At 47.8% G+C, this 21,530-nt stretch overlaps 1 protein-coding gene across 3 annotated transcripts in view; it reads left to right on the forward strand.

Annotated features, from left to right (window-relative positions):
• DSCAML1 (DS cell adhesion molecule like 1) overlaps positions 1 to 21,530 on the forward strand; it is a 235,030-nt gene that overhangs the window by 45,321 nt on the left and 168,179 nt on the right. For all 3 annotated transcript variants that reach the window (XM_083163144.1, XM_083163141.1, XM_083163142.1), the window contains exon 2: positions 6,224 to 6,541. In XM_083163144.1, the coding sequence (XP_083019270.1) occupies positions 6,224 to 6,541 (318 nt within the window). The remainder of the gene's footprint in view (positions 1 to 6,223; positions 6,542 to 21,530) is intronic.

The raw sequence follows: 21,530 nt of genomic DNA on the forward strand, positions 1-21,530 counted from the left end.
TATCCGAATGTGAATAAGATGAAATCATGCAGCTCCCACCTAATGATAACATTGTACATGTTCGCACATATACTGTACGTGTTCCTTTAGGGCCGTCAGTCCTAGAAGGTAAAGATTAATTTCCATGCCGTTGCATAGACTGTAAGCTCTAGTGGTCAATGACTATGGGATACAGCTACTCAATCTCAAATGTTACATAAACCATTTCCACAACCAAATTTCTTACCGAAAGAACCAACAATCAATTGTTTCGGAAGGGGCCAAATTCTGCCCCATTCCGAGGGTGGTGGGCGGTCTTCGCATGTGCAGAACCAATGTGCGAAGGCATTCGCACGGGTAGGGGATGGGCGACATCAGGGGAACACTGGTGCAGGTTCCCTGCTCGGGGCGGGCGGCCTCAACACCCACCCCCAATTCGGGCGATCAGAGGGAAAGAGAAAAGTCAGTTCAGACTACATTTTATCTGCAAATGGCAGAAAGATCATTTGAGGGTGAGAGAACCTCAAATGATTTTTTTTCGAATAGATAGGTCTCATAGAAGCACATGTCTTAGTCTCGGAGATTCTTGGCTATGGCCCCAAAGTAGTTGCATAGGTTTCTGTGATGACTTGTCTGAACTTGTTGTACTATAGTTTGTTATTTGGTATTATAATGAAGGAAATGCTGACAGTGTACTTAGTAGGTAATAGAGGACTTGCTGTATATATAGGAATAGTGGACCTTATTCTAATCTAATCGGTCCCCCATGCGTTCACACAAGGGACCAATGTTTTCGTCTGTGCATGCGCATCTGCACATGTGGAGGCGCAGGGTTCGAGATGGCAGTCCCATCGTGCAGTGAGGAGGGGGGGGGGGGGGCAGCTGACATCAGCAGGTCACCTGCCTGCCCACGGCATTCACATATCAGAAACACCATAGAGGTGTCTCAGATCTGTAAGCGCAGGAGAATTCATTTGATGGCGACTCAGTCTGGGGGACTCACAAGGCTGCGAATTTCGCAGCCTTGCAGGTCAACCAGAGTTCCGGCCAGTGGTATAAAGTAGCAGATGAGGCATAACACTTGTAGGACCTGTTACCCAGAATAGTATACTAAGAGCCTAATTCATGTGTGTATGCAAATGCGGTTTTCTAGGCTATGGAGCTGCTATTGGTAGCAAGTGAAGCCTCTGCCACTGAAGTCATCACAAACTCATTCAAAAGGAGGAACACTGAGGTTAAGCCCTATGGCTACACAGACTGGCCACAACAGTAGCGACACAGGTGCCATGATTTTGCACATACGAGTTAATTCCAATAATCGCCTTGATGACCATTGACCATATCATACATTCATAAATGACAACCTAAGTCGCTAATAGTGTACTACAAGGGTATGGAAACAGTAGTACTCCTACTGCCACAGTTTTACTAAATCTGTGACTAGGCATGCTGGGGCCAGTAGTTTCACAGCAGTGAGAGACACAGATCGCCTGCCCCTGGTGCAGTGGCTTCACTAGCCACATGTGGGCAGTGAGGCCTGCACCAGGTGGCACATCCTCCGCAGTGACAGGAGTCGGGTGTTGCAGTATGATAGTCTGCTGCAGCATTTGGCTCCTGTCACAGATGAAGAGCCAGCACTGCACACAGCTCAGTCTCCGGGGGCAGCCAGCATCCCCGGAGATGCTGAACCAGGATTAGCTACTTTCTGGCTGCCCTCTCTGGGAGAGTTGGGGGGGGGGGACACCCAATTTCCAGGACCCTCCCATCTATTTCTGGAGGATAAGAAACCCTGTGCCGAACACTCCCCTAGAGTGTTGGAATGGAGAACCCTGTGAGGTCACATCCTTTTAAATTTAGCCACACACCCTTTCAGGGGGTAAGGGGATTTAATGCCACCACACCCTGTGACCCCTCTGTCATGGTATTCAGGTATTTAGGATTAGTATCTTTTTGTCACAAATATAATGAACGGTAGCAAATAATGACGCCTATTTTGAGAGAAATTCACATGGCGTCAGGATTTGGGGATAGATGTATGGGGATACATCTGTAGAAAACATGATGAGCTGCTGGCTGGTATATTCCTGTGAGTGTGTTAGCATAGAGCAGGGCGGTAGGGGATGTTACCTCTAATAATTAACCCTTCTTATCTTTGTTATACCTGACATCTGCTCTATTGCAAACATTATACAAACCCAAGGCGTGTACAGGTTCCTATGTTGTGCCAAATTCCGTATGGATCCTGGTGAGATAAAGGTATAAACCATGAGTTTATGATGCTGTTAGAAACGGAATATAAAGTCTTATATAGAACTGTGCAGTTTCTCACAGTAATCTTATACTGCGGCTTGTGAGCAGGGTCTGGAGAGGGTGGGTACAGGTACTTGGGCAAGGGCATAACTACCATAGGTGCAAGGGGTGCAGCTGCTATGGGGCCCAGAGCTGAAGGGGGCCCATCTTTACTGTCTAAGTAATATGTTTTACATACATTTTTCACCATCAGCTACTAAATACGGGGCCCTTACAAACTTTTGCTATGGGGCCTACGAATATTTAGTTATGCCACTGTACTTGGGCCTTCGGTGGTAAGATAAAGGGGTCTCATCCCCACATTCACAGCCACAATCTCAGCTATAGCAGGGGTGGAAAGTTTAGCATTGCTACATATATATATACAGCCCTGTTTCTTTTGACATACTGTTGCTGCATGTGCAACCAGGGATGGGGTTCTGTACTCCATAGTTCCCTGGGCTGCCTCCACAGACATCGTGAAGTCAAAACAAGTCATCAAAAACTCTGTGTTCCTGTGTTGGCCTTTTTCATGTCGACATTTTTCTTTTGTCGACCTATACCATGCTGACCTTGTTCATTTGTCAATCAGTTGACTGTCGACCAATAGTGGTCAACCTAATTACTGTTGACCTAAATACTGCAGGGTTGCCTACCCTTCCGGCTCCCCCAGAAAGGTGGGCAACCCTCCCGGATTTGTGGATTTCCTGTGGAGGGGGCGTGGATAAATATGCAAATTGAGTCTACTTAGCCACACACCCTCCTCGGAGACCCGGGATTTGCCTTACTGGGGGCAGGGACTAATGATGTCTCCATCAGCCCCGCCCCCAGAAATGCTGCTGACAGTCTCCTCTCCAGGGTTCTCCCGGAGAGGAGACTGTAAAAATCGGCAACCCTAAAATACTGTTGACCAATTGACTGGATCCTGAATAAGGAAAGCACTAAAATGCCCAATCAACCCCATCCTGGTATCTAGAAACCCATGGGAAACCCTGGTTAAATTAAAGTCACTGTATACAGTATGCATATCTCCCAACTGGGATAGTCCTGTTATTTGGAGACTGTCCCGCTGTCTCTCCCACGGCTGGCAATGTCCTGTGGGAGGGGGCAGTTGGGGGAAATGGAGATCACCGCTGCTCAATTCTATGCTGAAGAGATGCCATGTGCCCATGCATGGCATATCTTCAGTGCAGGGAGGAGGGAAGGAGGGCAGGGAGAGGGCCGGGGGCTGCCCGGCTGCTGGGGAAGCGCTGGGCATGCCACCATAAAATTACCAAAACGGGGGTTGTGGTGCTAGACCACGCCCATCAGCATGAAGACACACCCACCCGATAGCACCACCCCTTTTCGATGTGCCTCCACCTTTAGCGCGACAGGTCCTGAATCTCTAGTACCAATTGTTGGGAGGTATGCAGTATAAGTATGCATCCGCAGCAACTATTGTATGCTGTGATTACCCCAAAACTACACTTATTTCACTATCATTCAATCTCACAAATCCAAATCAGCAAGACAAGCTGCGTGACACTGACCTTGTTTGTGACCTTAAGAAAAAAAACATGTCCCTAATTTAGGCGAAATAATGGGAGCCCTTATTGAGTCACCATGGCCACCTGGTGGCTAGGGCCTATTGGGCACTGTTAATAGGACACTGGTAAAATATGATTTGTTTTGCTTAATATTATGATATCTCAAATCTAGTTTTATCTGTAGTATCTCATTAACCAGCACAATTTCCCTGTGATATCCATGCACCAGTGAGCACGTACACCCACGTACGCAGACTGATTGTGGCCACTGATCCATGCTTCCGTTATTTCTGCTATCCATCCAGAATACGAAAATACATAAAGGTGCAAAACGTACAGAAGAACGTGCTCTAAACATGCGCCTCTAATTACTGTCCGTTCCACCTAGGCAGCGGGAAGTAGCCACTTGGGTATACTGAAAGAAATAGCAAAACATTCATATATATTTGTTCAAGAAATAAAATCTCAGCTATGAAAAGACCAAGGGCCCGATTGAGACCCATTCGGCCAGGTCCGAAATCAGATGGTGGCCGATGGTTGCCACATTGGCCGCAATGCGCATGCGAGGTCCGGCTGCAAGTGGCTTCCGCAAGTTTTTCTATTTGCAACCCGCTCGCAGCATGGTTGACAGAAGGTGAGCGTGTGGGGGTGGATCATGGGCGTGCCTGAAAAAATGGTGGGTGTGCCCAATGAAACGCTGGGAGTGTCCAGGAAAACTCAGACATGTTAATGCCTACTAGTGGGGGGGGCGTATGTGATAAATGGAGTGTTTTTTTTTTTTCCAAAGGCAACCGCATGCGAACGGATGTGTACCCATACACATCCATTCACATCCCCTGCAAGCTCCATCATCAGATGGGATTCCGCGGGCAGGGGGCGGCGGCTACCTGCTAACTGGGGTGGAGGGTGCAATGTTTGGAGCAGGATTTGTCCCAAAAATCGATGGATTTTGACTCCTGTGATTGGACCTTCCAATTTCAGTATTCCGGGAATAGCTGCACAGGAGCATAATGTGGGTGCTCAGACGCTACCTCTGACCGTCACGCTGCGCAGGCCGCACCGCCCATACACTCTCCTCTGAGTCCCAGCCTCACTTCTCTGTCTGCAGCTTCAGCCACCCGCTCTCTGCTGCCGCCGTCGTCGTCACCTGCCTGTTCTGGGAGGCACTGTTGCTGTCTACCCTGCTCCCAGAGTGGGGTGGCCGGTGTGTGTGGGGGGGGGGGGTTTCAAGTCTTGTTTTCTTTTACAAATTTCAATCCCGGGAATCCCAGGATTGAGCATTTTTTCAATCCCGGGATTGAAAAATTGCCCCAAGATGGGCTTCCCTAGCCGGCAGCTCATATCACATGCCAAAACCAGCTTTCAAGTGCCCTAAACCTCTGCCAACCCTAGGCTTGGAAGGCATGCCCCTTGGCATTCCAAATTTCCTAGTCATTTGCCTAGGTTGGCTATGCCTAGGGCCGGCTCTGCTGCTGTGCAGTCGTCCAGGAGCCCCTACACACAGGGGGCCCCCACATTGGTTAAATCATTAGTGTTTGGGGCACTAGGGCATATTTTAACTGGGGTTTGTGTGTTGCATTATGTGAACATGATGTCTGTGGGCACTACATTGTTTGTAAAACATCTGTAAAGCTGGGAATATTTACACTTTATACTTGTATTGTTCTTGGGAATGATGTATGTGCAGGGGTAGATACTTGCAGAGTTATATAAACACACCCCAGCGACACCCCAGCGAATACCCCAACTACTGTGTGAACAGACTGGTTACTTAACCCGGGGTGTTGGTTTATTGAAGTATAACAGGTACAGCTGTACTTACTGTCGTATACACTCTGGTTCTCAAGCTTCAGCATAGTGCAGTTTGGAGTGAGTTTATGCTGTTTGCATATAGTGGCCTAGGATTCTGGAACAACATGATGCAAATAAACACTGGGGTCTCTTTCTGGAGCTAAGCAGGAAGTTGGCTGCAGCGACATGGTTCCGTAGTACATCAGGTTGAATGACAGAAATCCCTGGGTCCTAGTGCCCAGCACATATACATAGTAAGGAGAGCACTGTGTTGTTGTTTTTTTTTTCATATCATTAGCATATCATATTGACAAGATTATTTGGATAGGGCTACTAAATGTTTGTTGCCCCGGGGACCCCACAAAACTTATTCTGGCCCTGGACAGGTGACTTGCTCTTGCACTTGATCCTGACTGGATCCAGACTGCTAGCTTCTACTGCTGGTCAGTCAGGTGAACATCAGGAGTATTGGGAAGATATGGGAGCAGATAATAAGAACATACAGGATCAGGCTAGGAAATGCATTGATACCACTTACTTGCTAATCCCTGTTTTATGGAGAAACATTGACTTTTTACAGAATTGATGACGATTGAGTTCTCATTTTAATAATATCTCCTTTCTTCTCTCTGCAGCTTGCTCCGAGGATGCCGGCACAAGTCTATACTTTGTGAATACTTCCTTGCTGCAGATCACATTTTCCAGCACAGTGGGGGTATTCATCCCCTGCCCTGTGGCTGGATCACCCAGCGCCACGCTCCGATGGTACCTGGGGACGGGAGATGACATTTATGACGTGCCTCACATTAGGCACGTCCACGCCAATGGCACACTACAGCTGTACCCCTTCTCCCAGTCCGCTTTCAATAGCTTTATACATGACAATGACTATTTCTGTACAGCCGAGAACTCCGCTGGCAAAATCCGGAGTCCGAACATCCGCGTCAAAGCTGGTAAGTGGAGTCGGGGGCTAGTGGTTACTGCTGCAATGCATTTAGCGGGGCATTAAAACAAATGAGAGAAACCATTGTTTGTATACAAAAACAATTATGTATGCCAAAAGATTTATTTATATAAAATATATGTTTGATATGTACTGTATGTATATCTTTAACAATTATGTCACCAAATCAAGAGTTGGTACAGTGGTGGCACCACCATCTGCTTGAACCTTGGTCTATTCAAACTAGGGATCTTATTGGCTATCGGGATGTCATATGCTTTGGAGCAAAAACATGTGACAGCTGATAGCAAAATCCTGTTTTGAGATCCGGGTAAATCCAGGTAAACCCAAGTAAATTAGAACCATATCAGGATGTGACATTATACTGGCAATTTGTGTGTTATTTTCATATTTTTCGTATTCTTGCTATTTTATGAAATGCACAAGATGAGCAACAGTTTTCATTGTTACCTGACCACTGTTTCGGGACTTCTCTCTTAAGGTGCCCATACACGTTGCGATTTTAACATGGCTTTCAACTTTAAAAGTTGAAAACGCATCGCATCGGTTAAAATTGCACCATGTACCTGCGGGGATGCGATGTCCATTAGGTAACTATAAACTCAAAAAGAAAAAAAAAGAGGCTAAAATGGCATTGCATTGCATCGTGCACGCACAGTTCAGTAGAACGCATCGCATCCCCCTACAAGTGCCAAAATCGCACGGCACAAATGAAGTACAAAACGCACGGCACAAATGAAGTACAAAACGCACAGCACACATATCGGCATGTGTATGGGCACCTTTAATCTATGATTACCATCACCTGTGTAAAACAGGTTTATTGACAAGAAAGCTGGTGATGGTAATCATACATTAATCAGGAAGTCCAGAAACAGAGCATTGTGCCCCTCCTGGAGAGGGTCATATTGGGAGGTATGCATGTGGCATGTGTACAACGATGCCATGTGCCATGTCCATAATGATACCGTGTGCCATGTCCATAATGATACCATGTGCCATGTCTAGAAGGATGCCGTGTTCATAATAATGCTGTGTGCCATGTCCATAATGATACCGTGTGCCATGTCCATAATGATACCATGTGCCATGTCTATAAGGATGCCGTGTTCATAATAATGCTGTGTGCAATGTCCATAATGATACCGTGTGCCATATCCATAATGATACCATGTGCCATGTCTATAAGGATGCTGTGTTCATAATAATGCTGTGTGCCATGTCCATAATGATACCGTGTGCCATGTCCATAATGATACCATGTGCCATGTCTATAATGATACCATGTGCCATGTCCATAATGATACCATGTGCCATGTCTATAAGGATGCCGTGTTCATAATGATACCGTGTGCCATGTCCATAATGATACCGTGTGCCATATCCATAATAATACCATGTGCCATGTCTATAAGAATGTCGTGTTCATAATAATGCTGTGTGCCATGTACATAATTATGCCATGATGCTGTGTGCCATGCACATTATGATGCTGGTGCAGCAGTCTAATGCTAATTATAAAAGCAAATACCTGTATATGATTTTGTTGCTATGGTTTGGGACACTTTTCGTCCTTTGAGCAATTATAGTAAATAGTCCTTATAACAGGTGTGTGAGCAGTAGTACAGGTGAGTGAGCAGTAGTACAGGTGAGTGAGCAGTAGGACAGGTGTGTGAGCAGTATGACAGGTGTGTGAGCAGTAGGACAGGTGTATGAGCAGTAGGACAGGTGTATGAGCAGTAGGACAGGTGTATGAGCAGTAGGACAGGTGTATGAGCAGTAGTACAGGTGTGTGAGCAGTATGACAGGTGTGTGAGCAGTAGGACAGGTGTGTGAGCAGTAGGACAGGTGTATGAGCAGTAGGACAGGTGTATGAGCAGTAGGACAGGTGTATGAGCAGTAGGACAGGTGTATGAGCAGTAGGACAGGTGTATGAGCAGTACGACAGGTGTATGAGCAGTAGGACAGGTGTATGAGCAGTAGGACAGGTGTATAAGCAGTAGGACAGGCACGTGTGAGCAGTAGTACAGGTGAGTGAGCAGTAGGACAGGTGTGTGAGCAGTATGACAGGTGTATGAGTAGTAGGACAGGTGTATGAGCAGTATGACAGGTGTATGAGCAGTAGGACAGGTGTATGAGCAGTAGGACAGGTGTATGAGCAGTATAACAGGTGTATGAGCAGTATGACAGGTGTACTGTATGAGCAGTAGGACAGGTGTATGAGCAGTAGTACAGGTGTATGAGCAGTAGGACAGGTGTATGAGCAGTAGTACAGGTGTATGAGCAGTAGGACAGGTGTATGAGCAGTATGACAGGTGTACTGTATGAGCAGTAGGACAGGTGTATGAGCAGTAGGACAGGTGTATGAGCAGTATAACAGGTGTATGAGCAGTATGACAGGTGTACTGTATGAGCAGTAGTACAGGTGTATGAGCAGTATGACAGGTGTATGAGCAGTATGGCAGGTGTACTGTATGAGCAGTAGGACAGGTGTATGAGCAGTAGGACAGGTGTATGAGCAGTAGGACAGGTGTATGAGCAGTAGGACAGGTGTATGGGCAGTAGGATAGGTGTATGAGCAGTAGGACAGGTGTATGAGCAGTAGGACAGGTGTATGAGCAGTAGGACAGGTGTATGAGCAGTAGGACAGGTGTATGAGCAGTAGGACAGGTGTATGAGCAGTAGTACAGGTGTATGTATGAGCAGTATGACAGGTGTATGAGCCGTAGGACAGGTGTATGAGCAGTAGGACAGGTGTATGAGCAGTATAACAGGTGTATGAGCAGTATGACAGGTGTACTGTATGAGCAGTAGGACAGGTGTATGAGCAGTAGTACAGGTGTATGAGCAGTATAGCAGGTGTATGAGCAGTAGGACAGGTGTATGAGCAGTAGGACAGGTGTATGAGCAGTAGGACAGGTGTATGAGCAGTAGGACAGGTGTATGAGCAGTAGTACAGGTGTATGAGCAGTATGACAGGTGTACTGTATGAGCAGTAGTACAGGTGTATGAGCAGTAGGACAGGTGTATGAGCAGTAGTACAGGTGTATGAGCAGTAGGACAGGTGTATGAGCAGTAGGACCGGTGTATGAGCAGTAGGACAGGTGTATGAGCAGTAGGACAGGTGTATGAGCAGTAGGACAGGTGTATGAGCAGTAGTACAGGTGTATGAGCAGTAGGACAGGTGTATGAGCAGTAGGACAGGTGTATGAGCAGTAGGACAGGTGTATGAGCAGTAGGACAGGTGTATGAGCAGTAGTACAGGTGTATGAGCAGTAGGACAGGTGTATGAGCAGTAGGACCGGTGTATGAGCAGTAGGACAGGTGTATGAGCAGTAGGACAGGTGTATGAGCAGTAGGACAGGTGTATGAGCAGTAGGACAGGTGTATGAGCAGTAGGACAGGTGTATGAGCAGTAGGACAGGTGTATGAGCAGTAGGACAGGTGTACTGTATGAGCAGTAGGACCGGTGTATGAGCAGTAGGACAGGTGTATGAGCAGTAGGACAGGTGTATGAGCAGTAGTACAGGTGTATGAGCAGTAGGACCGGTGTATGAGCAGTAGGACGGGTGTATGAGCAGTAGGACAGGTGTATGAGCAGTAGGACCGGTGTATGAGCAGTAGGACAGGTGTATGAGCAGTAGGACAGGTGTATGAGCAGTAGGACCGGTGTATGAGCAGTAGGACAGGTGTATGAGCAGTAGGACAGGTGTACTGTATGAGCAGTAGGACAGGTGTATGAGCAGTAGGACAGGTGTATGAGCAGTAGGACAGGTGTACTGTATGAGCAGTAGGACAGGTGTATGAGCAGTAGGACAGGTGTATGAGCAGTAGGACAGGTGTATGAGCAGTAGTACAGGTGTATGAGCAGTAGGACAGGTGTATGAGCAGTAGGACAGGTGTATGAGCAGTAGGACAGGTGTATGAGCAGTAGTACAGGTGTATGAGCAGTAGGACAGGTGTATGAGCAGTAGGACAGGTGTATGAGCAGTAGTACAGGTGTATGAGCAGTAGTACAGGTGTATGAGCAGTAGTACAGGTGTATGAGCAGTATGACAGGTGTACTGTATGAGCAGTAGTACAGGTGTATGAGCAGTAGTACAGGTGTATGAGCAGTAGTACAGGTGTATGAGCAGTAGGACAGGTGTATGAGCAGTAGGACAGGTGTATGAGCAGTAGGACAGGTGTATGAGCAGTAGTACAGGTGTATGAGCAGTAGGACAGGTGTATGAGCAGTAGGACAGGTGTATGAGCAGTAGGACAGGTGTACTGTATGAGCAGTAGGACAGGTGTATGAGCAGTAGGACAGGTGTATGAGCAGTAGGACAGGTGTACTGTATGAGCAGTAGGACCGGTGTATGAGCAGTAGGACAGGTGTACTGTATGAGCAGTAGGACAGGTGTATGAGCAGTAGGACAGGTGTACTGTATGAGCAGTAGGACCGCTGTATGAGCAGTAGGACAGGTGTACTGTATGAGCAGTAGGACAGGTGTATGAGCAGTAGGACAGGTGTATGAGCAGTAGGACAGGTGTATGAGCAGTAGGACAGGTGTATGAGCAGTAGGACAGGTGTATGAGCAGTAGGACAGGTGTATGAGCAGTAGGACAGGTGTATGAGCAGTAGTACAGGTGTATGAGCAGTAGTACAGGTGTATGAGCAGTAGGACAGGTGTATGAGCAGTAGGACAGGTGTACTGTATGAGCAGTAGGACCGCTGTATGAGCAGTAGGACAGGTGTACTGTATGAGCAGTAGGACAGGTGTATGAGCAGTAGGACAGGTGTATGAGCAGTAGGACAGGTGTACTGTATGAGCAGTAGGACCGGTGTATGAGCAGTAGGACAGGTGTACTGTATGAGCAGTAGGACAGGTGTATGAGCAGTAGGACAGGTGTATGAGCAGTAGGACAGGTGTATGAGCAGTAGGACCGGTGTATGAGCAGTAGGACCGGTGTATGAGCAGTAGGACAGGTGTATGAGCAGTAGGACAGGTGTATGAGCAGTAGGACAGGTGTATGAGCAGTAGGACAGGTGTACTGTATGAGCAGTAGGACCGGTGTATGAGCAGTAGGACTGGTGTATGAGCAGTAGGACAGGTGTATGAGCAGTAGGACAGGTGTATGAGCAGTAGGACAGGTGTATGAGCAGTAGGACAGGTGTACTGTATGAGCAGTAGGACCGGTGTATGAGCAGTAGGACTGGTGTATGAGCAGTAGGACAGGTGTATGAGCAGTAGGACAGGTGTATGAGCAGTAGGACAGGTGTATGAGCAGTAGGACTGGTGTATGAGCAGTAGGACAGGTGTATGAGCAGTAGGACAGGTGTATGAGCAGTAGGACAGGTGTATGAGCAGTAGGACAGGTGTATGAGCAGTAGGACCGGTGTATGAGCAGTAGGACAGGTGTATGAGCAGTAGGACTGGTGTATGAGCAGTAGGACAGGTGTATGAGCAGTAGGACAGGTGTATGAGCAGTATAACAGGTGTATGAGCAGTAGGACCGGTGTATGAGCAGTAGGACCGGTGTATGAGCAGTAGGACAGGTGTATGAGCAGTAGGACCGGTGTATGAGCAGTAGGACCGGTGTATGAGCAGTAGGACAGGTGTATGAGCAGTAGGACAGGTGTATGAGCAGTAGGACAGGTGTATGAGCAGTAGGACAGGTGTATGAGCAGTAGGACCGGTGTATGAGCAGTAGGACCGGTGTATGAGCAGTAGGACAGGTGTATGAGCAGTAGTACAGGTGTATGAGCAGTAGGACAGGTGTATGAGCAGTAGGACAGGTGTATGAGCAGTAGGACAGGTGTATGAGCAGTAGGACCGGTGTATGAGCAGTAGGACAGGTGTATGAGCAGTAGGACAGGTGTATGAGCAGTAGGACAGGTGTATGAGCAGTAGGACAGGTGTATGAGCAGTAGGACAGGTGTATGAGCAGTAGGACAGGTGTATGAGCAGTAGGACAGGTGTATGAGCAGTAGGACCGGTGTATGAGCAGTAGGACCGGTGTATGAGCAGTAGGACAGGTGTATGAGCAGTAGGACAGGTGTATGAGCAGTAGGACAGGTGTATGAGCAGTAGGACCGGTGTATGAGCAGTAGGACCGGTGTATGAGCAGTAGGACAGGTGTATGAGCAGTAGGACAGGTGTATGAGCAGTAGGACAGGTGTATGAGCAGTAGGACAGGTGTATGAGCAGTAGGACCGGTGTATGAGCAGTAGGACCGGTGTATGAGCAGTAGGACAGGTGTATGAGCAGTAGGACAGGTGTATGAGCAGTAGGACAGGTGTATGAGCAGTAGGACAGGTGTATGAGCAGTAGGACCGGTGTATGAGCAGTAGGACCGGTGTATGAGCAGTAGGACAGGTGTATGAGCAGTAGGACAGGTGTATGAGCAGTAGGACAGGTGTATGAGCAGTAGGACAGGTGTATGAGCAGTAGGACCGGTGTATGAGCAGTAGGACCGGTGTATGAGCAGTAGGACAGGTGTATGAGCAGTAGGACAGGTGTATGAGCAGTAGGACAGGTGTATGAGCAGTAGGACAGGTGTATGAGCAGTAGGACCGGTGTATGAGCAGTAGGACCGGTGTATGAGCAGTAGGACAGGTGTATGAGCAGTAGGACAGGTGTATGAGCAGTAGGACAGGTGTATGAGCAGTAGGACAGGTGTATGAGCAGTAGGACCGGTGTATGAGCAGTAGGACCGGTGTATGAGCAGTAGGACAGGCTTGTGTGAGCAATATAGTTGCTAATGCAATCATGTAACTTTGAGGTTTGGGAGCTGGCTGCTCCGCCGTGCACACGTGGTCCTTAGGCATGTGCAATCATTCTGTTTTGAGATCTGCAGTCCACGTGTACAGGGACCAAGCAGTCCAAAAATTGGTGAATTTTAGCAGCCCCCATAGAAACCTGTGCTCCCACATCCATAAATCAAGGTGGTACTTTAATATTTGCCGATAACAGCAATTGTCCAAAACAACCATTCAGCTTTTGTCATCTCAGAGACAATGGGGTCTATTCTTAGAGCAGAGAAATGCAGGTTATTACTGTGCTCTAGAATAGAGGCTTTACAAATGAGTACACCTGTGCACTAGCAAGGAGTTATGGAAATGTTCTACTGTTAACCCCTTACAGACTAGGCTATATGCAGGGCTGACATCAGAAATTACGGCACCGGCACCCGGGACTGTCAAAATAGGCAGGACCCCGGGCCCCCAAACACCCCCCCCCCCCTCCCTCCCGTACTGTTTACAAATCACCTTTCTCCTCTTGCAGCCAGCATCACAGTTCCCTGCTCTTCTGGAAGGCGTCTCGCGTCTCCTCTGCAGGCTGCTGTACTAGCAATTGGCGGCACACGACAGTACAATAGCGGGCCATGGGGGACAATCGGCTGGGAAGAGGGTGCAACGGAACGGCCCGGGCCAGTCGTACCCTCAGCACCCCCCTGATGGTGGCCCTGACTATATGCGTCAAGGCCGATAATGTTAACATCCACCAATGGTATATTCAACATTGTGCATGCATCAGAGGGCAGGCAGCTGTTAACAATGTGCAGGAGCGCACATCGGGGGTTATTCACCGCAGGCTGAATTCGCTCCCCTGGGCAATGTTTGGGGTTTGTGCATGCATGAATATGCGCATGTGCAAACCCCTGGGGGGGGCCCGCCATAGGCAAGTTTCATACTCGCCGAAACGTTCGCTCCTTGATGTTCAGGCAGTGGGCGGACACACGGATAATAAACGCTGCCAAGGGTCTGAATCAGGCCCATTGTTAACAATATTGAGTGTACACACTAGACCAGTGTTTTTCAACCACTGTGCCGGGGCACACTAGTGTGCCTTGAGCTGTTTTGAAGTGTGCCCCTAGATTTTGAGATGCCCAACCCAGTTTACAGCAATCACCAGTTCAACTGTTATTTACTGGTCTCTACTTTTCATGTAAAGGGCCAATGTATTTTATTTTGTTACCAGTGTGTTTGTTTTTTTATATGGGGGCCAATAGGTTTGTTTTTTTCCTGTGGGGGTCAATGTGTTTTGCCCTGTGGGGATTTCATGGTGTGCCTTGGCAATTTTAAAATCGTATTTAGTGTGCCGCAAGGTAAAAAGGTTGAAAATCACTGCACTAGACGATATGAACGAAATATCGTTATCAATATAATTATCGTTTATATCATTAACAATATATCCATTAGTGTGTACGGGGCTTAAGGGGTGCTGGAGGACCAAATTTAGCCCCCTGGGATGGACCTTTTTATTCTGATAAAGCTATTGCTACTCTTGCACTTGCCTACAGTGGAGCGAGTACCAGGCATTCATGAAATACCCGTATGTTGTATGTAATTGTTATGTGTTCCTGAATGAAATCTGGACTGAATGCCTAGCGTAAACTGAGTTCAGGGGGATTTGTTTTGCATGGATTCTAGGCTTAGTTTGTATTATAAATTTGGAGTAAACAGGCTATTTTTACAGGTTTAGTTACTGGGTTTGCTATATCATTATCCCTGTTTTATGCACCAATAGTATACAGCAGGAGTCCATTACTGGACGTCTTACAGTGTACCTTCCAATACTCTATACATAGTGTAGGCTTTTCCTAGGACTGAAAAAACGATTTTCCCTGTTGGAGCAGCCAGTAGGCTTCAGGAACGGGTGTGCGGCCTGGTGATCCATTGTGGCGGGAACAGTAGCTGCTGCTGCTGCTGTGGGTAATTTCTGGCAGTGAGTCTGCTGCTTGTCTTGCTATTTCCATATAAACACATCTCTCCAAGTTCACCGACCCGCCATATGCCTGCCATACTGAGAAATGCATCTCAAGTGATAATTGTTTTGTAAAAGACACCTCCCATATTGAGGGCCCAAGATGGTGGACACATGCGTTACTGATGTGGACGGTGAAATTCACCATGGTTGAGAGTTATCAAATCTTCTTAAGAAAAAAAGCTACGTTTCCCATAGCAACCAATGAGCTTCTAACCATCATTATATAGACTGTGCTTGATAGATGAGAGGTAGAAGTTGATTGGTTGGAATGCGCAACTTCTAAATTTTTCTCTGTAGTAGATTAGATGCATCTCCCCCAGGGATTTTATGTCAACATGCCAAAGGTCGACATGAAAAAGGTTGACATGGTGGTGAATTTTTTTTTTTTGGGGGGGGGGGGCCTGTATCAACTCCGTATAACCGTATAAGTATACCGCATCCCCTCACATGGCTCGCAGGTGCCTCAGTATGCTAACGGGTGCCTCGGTATGCGCACTATTTTATTCTCCCTCCACGCCTTAGTGGATGGTAGGGTATAAGAAAACTCCTTTTGAAAACCAAGTAGAGCTTTTTTTATGTCGACCTTTGGCCTTTGGCCAAAGTCCCTGCCAACCTGTCGACCTAACATATGGCCTGTCAACCCAATGTATGTTGAACGTGAGTAAGTCTGACCCTTCCACAACTCTACGACAGATGCCGGCTGATTGAGGCCGGAGCTGACATCACACACCCTTCCTTAAACCGCCTGGGCACGCCTTTTTTTCACAGTATATGGCACTCCCAGAAAACGGCTGGTTACCACCCTCAAACTTCCTATCAGTCAAATTTCGAGGGGCTTGAAAATAGATATTTTTGCTATTTTTGTTGCTGTTTTGGCACTGTTGTGTTACTGATTTTTTTTTCGGTACTTGTGTACTAGCACGGCGCCCACGATATTTGGTCGCACACCATATAATCGCATTGCATGCCATACACCCGATGCAATGCGATGCAATTTAAAATTGTATAAGCCCTCTAAACAATGTTTAATTGTATAAGCACCCTAATGGGGGCTTACAATGTTAAATGCACCCCCACGCCACCCCCAGTATGAACGTGAACCCGAAGCGTGGCGAGCGCAGCGGTACGTGTCCTCCGACCTTTTCATACCCCCACTATCCACATTGGCATGGAGTTAACTTCATATAGTGTGGCGAGCCACCGAGCTCGAAGTGTGGCGAGCGCAGCGAGCCCCGCAAGGGGACGCGTATTTCTTTACATGTATTCCGCGTCCCCTTGCGGGGCTCGCCACGCTTCGGGCTCGGTGGCTCGCTGTGCTCGCCACACTATATAAAATCAACTCCACGCCAACATATGAAAAGGTCGTTGGATCGCGAACCGCCGCCCCTCGCGGGCTCGCTGCGCTCGCCACGCTTCGGGTTCACGTTCATAGTGGGGGTGGCGTGGGGGTGCATTTAACATTGTAAGCCCCCATTTGGGTGCTTATACAATTTAAAATCACATCGCATCGCATTGTATGGCATTGTATGCCATATACATTGCTATACAATTTTAACATTGTATGACATCGGGGGACATCTCGTCGCATCACATCGCATACCATCGCATGCCTTATGGTCTGCGATGCGATGGGTGCCGTGATAGTACACAAGTACCTTTTTTTCTAATTATAAAGGGCAACGTTATATGCTGCGCTATTTAGAAAACTTAATAAAATAATTCAATTTTAATTTTGTAAACTAAATACGCAAAACATATTTATCAAATTAAAACGAAGGCGCCAGTTGAAGTACTGATTAGAGGGTTGCAGGGCATCTACAGTTAATAGTTACGGGCAGTGCAGTGAGGTAGATAATACCCTTTCTGGGCTACTTCCTCCCCACAGACCTTCTAAGCCTCCCTCCAGGGCCCTCTGCTCTTCTGCACCTAGCCCCAAGCCCTACAGTGTGTGTGCAGTTGCAGTGGGCCAGCCCCTCCTCTGGGACCAACTCTATGACCTTCTCATCTCCGCACCTCTTCACCCTCCCATCTTATTCCTCCCCTTTGCCAGCTCCAGTTTGACCTCCCACCCCCTTCTCTCATGGCACCACCTGACCTCTCCTTATTTTTCAACTGGGTTCAGCTGAAAATGTACCCTGTAATATCTGCACCGTGGTCCATAGGATTGCAGGGTTATGTGTGGACAGGTTGCATGTGAGCTCAGCTAGTCGCAGTCGCGATGCAGCGACACAGGCAGCCCGTTTGCAGTTAAGCTGATGGCGGCCGCATCTGTAGACAAATACATATCTCTGCCATTACGCAGTTGGTGTTGCGGGTAAGACCAGGTGCCCACGAGAGGGCAACATACAGGGATTTAGGGGATTGTGATGCCCCTGCTTATGGGTGAATTTTACCTCCGTGTCTCCATACTTCTCAAGGATTGGAAATCAATCCTCCTCAAGATGAATGGATACAAAGGGCTTATCGATCGCTATCTCACTCCCAAGAAATTGAAACATTTTTCATCCCTCATATTGTATTTGTGGTTTAAGGGGTCTGTTCATTATCCCTTAATTTCTACAAAAGTAGAAAAAAGTAACAGTTTAATAGACGTCATGATGTGTGTGTGTGTGTGGGGGGGGGGGGGGGGGGTCTGATGGGCCGGAACTTTTTGTCAGTACAGTATGTCACCATGATGGAAGGCAGGCCCAGATTAGCAATGGGGCGGATGGAGTTCCAGGCCTCTACATGAACATAAGCCAATCAACATGATCAGCATGATGATCAGCAGACAGACACCAGCTGGCCACATGGCTTTTTATCTGTTTTTATCTGTGAGAATTTGCAGCCGTGCAATCAGGTCTGAATAGGGACTATGGTGCCAAGGTGGGCTGTTTGGTACGACTGAAGCCAAAGTGTATGACGACCATTGTTGGATTATACCTATGGGCTGCAGGACTGCAGGCCCCCCAATTAAACACACCACCTTTCTCTGTGTTAGTCTGTGAGACTGCACTGGCTTTCCTGTGACCTGCAGAGATTGGGAGGTATTTCCTCCCTCCGGGACTGCCAGTCCAGGCTGCAGTAGGCAGAGAGCTGGTAACCTATAGGAATCCACTCCCTGCCTTACCGTGCAGCCCTACCCGGCTTCTATGGACTGCAGACAATGCAGTTTATAGAAGCTGGATATATGCACATGCACAGTACCATCATCTGCATTGTACCCATGACCCTGGGCAGGGGGTGGGGGGTTTTGGGGGGGGGGGGGTTAATGCGGCCACCGGAAGCCCCCCTTCTGCAGTCAGATAGGAACTGCCACTAATGAGGACACATCTGTAGTATGGAGTTTTTTTGTATGATTTTTTTTGACGTATGTCTTGCAGCACTTTACTCCTTGTGACAGATTCTGTATTACATTGAGAATTACTTTCATGTCTGCTTCATGTTTATTCATTGCATCATGCTCATAAATCTGGTGCAATGGTGAATATATTATCTGTAAACTTTTTAAGTAGTGCAAATCTGTTATTTTTAAAATAAACAGTTTACCATCAATTATCTGTATGTGGCATTGTTGGTATGTACATATTAATGGCAATTCTTGTATTTTACCAGGGGTCATCCATGGCTCATATGCTGTTCTGAGATTCAAATAGATATTTTGTTGGGCACACATGAGGTCTTAAGGTGCATACACACTGGGATACGGTCGTTAGGTCTACACCAACTAGGTCGACCTAGACCCATGTCGACCTAGTGGTGTCGACCCAATGCTTGTCGACCTAGTTGGTGTAGACCTAACAACCCACACCCTACACACTGTACAATTTTTTTGACCAATTTCGTTGAAAGACATTTCCCTTGAAACCAGTGTCCTTGATGAAAGATGTTGACGAAAGATGTTGACGACAGATGAAAGACGAAAGACCTAGCTACAGTTTATAGGATATTTCACTAACGTCCTTGATGGGATACTGGGAATGGTCTTAAGACATTGGGTATTAGAGGGTATCCGCAGGAGACAGGCACATCTATAACTTTGAAGCTGGGTGTGCTGGCTCCTCCCCTCTGATTCCCCACCCAGGAACCAGTTTAGAAAAATGTGCCCTCAGGAGAGGATGCACACTGCTGGAGCTCCAGAGAGTTTGTCTTCAGTTTATTTTCTTTTATTATTTTGGGGTTACTGTGTTGGACTTCACAGTATCCCTGCTTCGAGGGAGTCAGTTGAGGAGGGTTCAGCTGCAGGCCTCTTAAGGTACCGAGCTGTCCCTGCTGCAGGACCACTGTCCTGAGAGGGTGTTTGTACTCACGGGCATTGCGCTGCAGTGATACTCACCCCCAGCATGCCGCACACTCCTGACACAGTCCGAAGACGTCTGTGGTGAGTAGAAACCGGGGTCCCCACAGTGGGGTACCCCGGCTCATTGTGCGGCAAGATGGCGGCGGCGGCAGACGCGGTACCCTGCACAGGGGCTGCGCAGACCCCCTGTCACAAACTGGCTGCGGGTGACAGTCCCTGGGCTACCAGGGCAGATCCCACTATAAAACGCTGTTCAGTGTGAGGGCGCCATTAAGACTGACAGCCAGCGCCAGTATAAAGATCAGTGAAGCCCCTGCGCCATCACAGGGGGGCGGGGCTTCAGCGGAGCGAGGCCAGAGCTCTGAGCGCGCATACACTACTTCCTGCTTCTCCCTGGGCGCCATTACTGTCTCCAGATACACTCCTCAGCGGTGAGGTGTTGGACAGAGGAAATCTGCAGAAAACAGCAAGTGTATTTAGCGCTAAGATCGCTTAATTGATCACACTGTTTTGTGTTTATGCGTGTTACCAACTCCTAAATAGGAGTTAAGGTTGTACAGGGTGTGCTGGTCTCCTCAGTGTAATCTGAGCGCTCCCCCACGTGCTTGTTAAGCTACACACTTCCAGTGATAGAGCTCACACATATATAGCTGCTATACACTGCACACTGAATTTATATATATATTTATTTCATTGTGATTGTGGTGTGTTTGTGGAAGAAAGGTTACTTATTCCTTCAACATGGTGAGGAAGTTAACCTGTCTCATTTGCAGCAGCAAGTTTGTGCCTAAATCCACCTCACAGATTACTTGTGAGGAATGCATGTCCACTCAAACGAGTGGGACAGGGGGTTCATCCCAGATTACTCCTCAATCAGACTCACAGGAGCCTGAATGGGCGGCAGGCATTAAAACCATGCTGCAGGCAGTGTCAACACAATTGGCTGCAAATACAATGCAGACCAAACAGGTGCAGCAGGACTTAACAGTTTTAGCCGCACGGGTGGATAATATAAGCACCACCACGGGCCAGTCACGGAAGCGTGCTGCGACCGCCATGTTGCCTGATTCAGATGATGATCTGCAGGCGGGTGACGACACAGATGATAATGTGGACGACGGGGCTCTGATCCCTGATTCACAGTCATCTCTTAGAGGCCCAGAACCTCTTATTACAGCAATAAGAGAAGTGTTAGACCTTCCTTTAGCAGACATGCAGGAAGGTGACCCGTTCTTTGGGTCCCAAAGGAAACAGCAAATTGTTTATCCTGAACAAGTTGACCTTGATGAGACGTTTAAGGAGGCTTGGAAACAACCTGAAAAGCGTTTCCAACTGTCTAAAAGGTTTAAGTCCAATTTTCCCTTTGATCCCGCCACTAGAGCGGTGTGGGAAGAGCCTCCGGTTGTGGATGCATCAGTGTCCAGACTGTCCAAGAAGGTGGTTCTCCCCGTCCCAGGGGCAGCAACACTCAAGGATAGTACAGACAAAAAACTGGATACTACCCTTAAGTCCATGTACACTGCGAGTGGGGCGTCTCAGAGACCTGTCCTCGCCAGTTGTTGGATGGCTAAGTCCATTTATACATGGGCTTCTCAAATCCAGGAAGGCATGCTGGCCGATATGTCAATGGCGCAGGTCGGAGAGAGACTTCGCCATATCCAGGATACTGCAAAGATCCTGTGTGACACGCAGAAGGAGCTTGGAGCTATAAATGCTCGCTCTTCCGCAATGGCGGTTTCAGGCCGCAGGGCCCTCTGGTTAAGACAGTGGGTAGCTGATCCAGAGTCCAAACGTAGCGTGGAAAGTTTGCCTTTTAAGGGAGAAAAGTTATTTGGTAGCGAACTTGACGACCTTATATCCAAGGCTACAGCCGGCAAGTCGACTTTTCTGCCGACGGCTTCCACTCACGCTAAACGTCCCTTTCAGGGCCATACGTCCCAGTCCTT

This window comes from Crinia signifera, chromosome 19 (genome assembly GCF_055691185.1).
Source record: "Crinia signifera chromosome 19, ASM5569118v1, whole genome shotgun sequence".
Classification (NCBI taxonomy): Eukaryota; Metazoa; Chordata; class Amphibia; order Anura; family Myobatrachidae; genus Crinia; species Crinia signifera.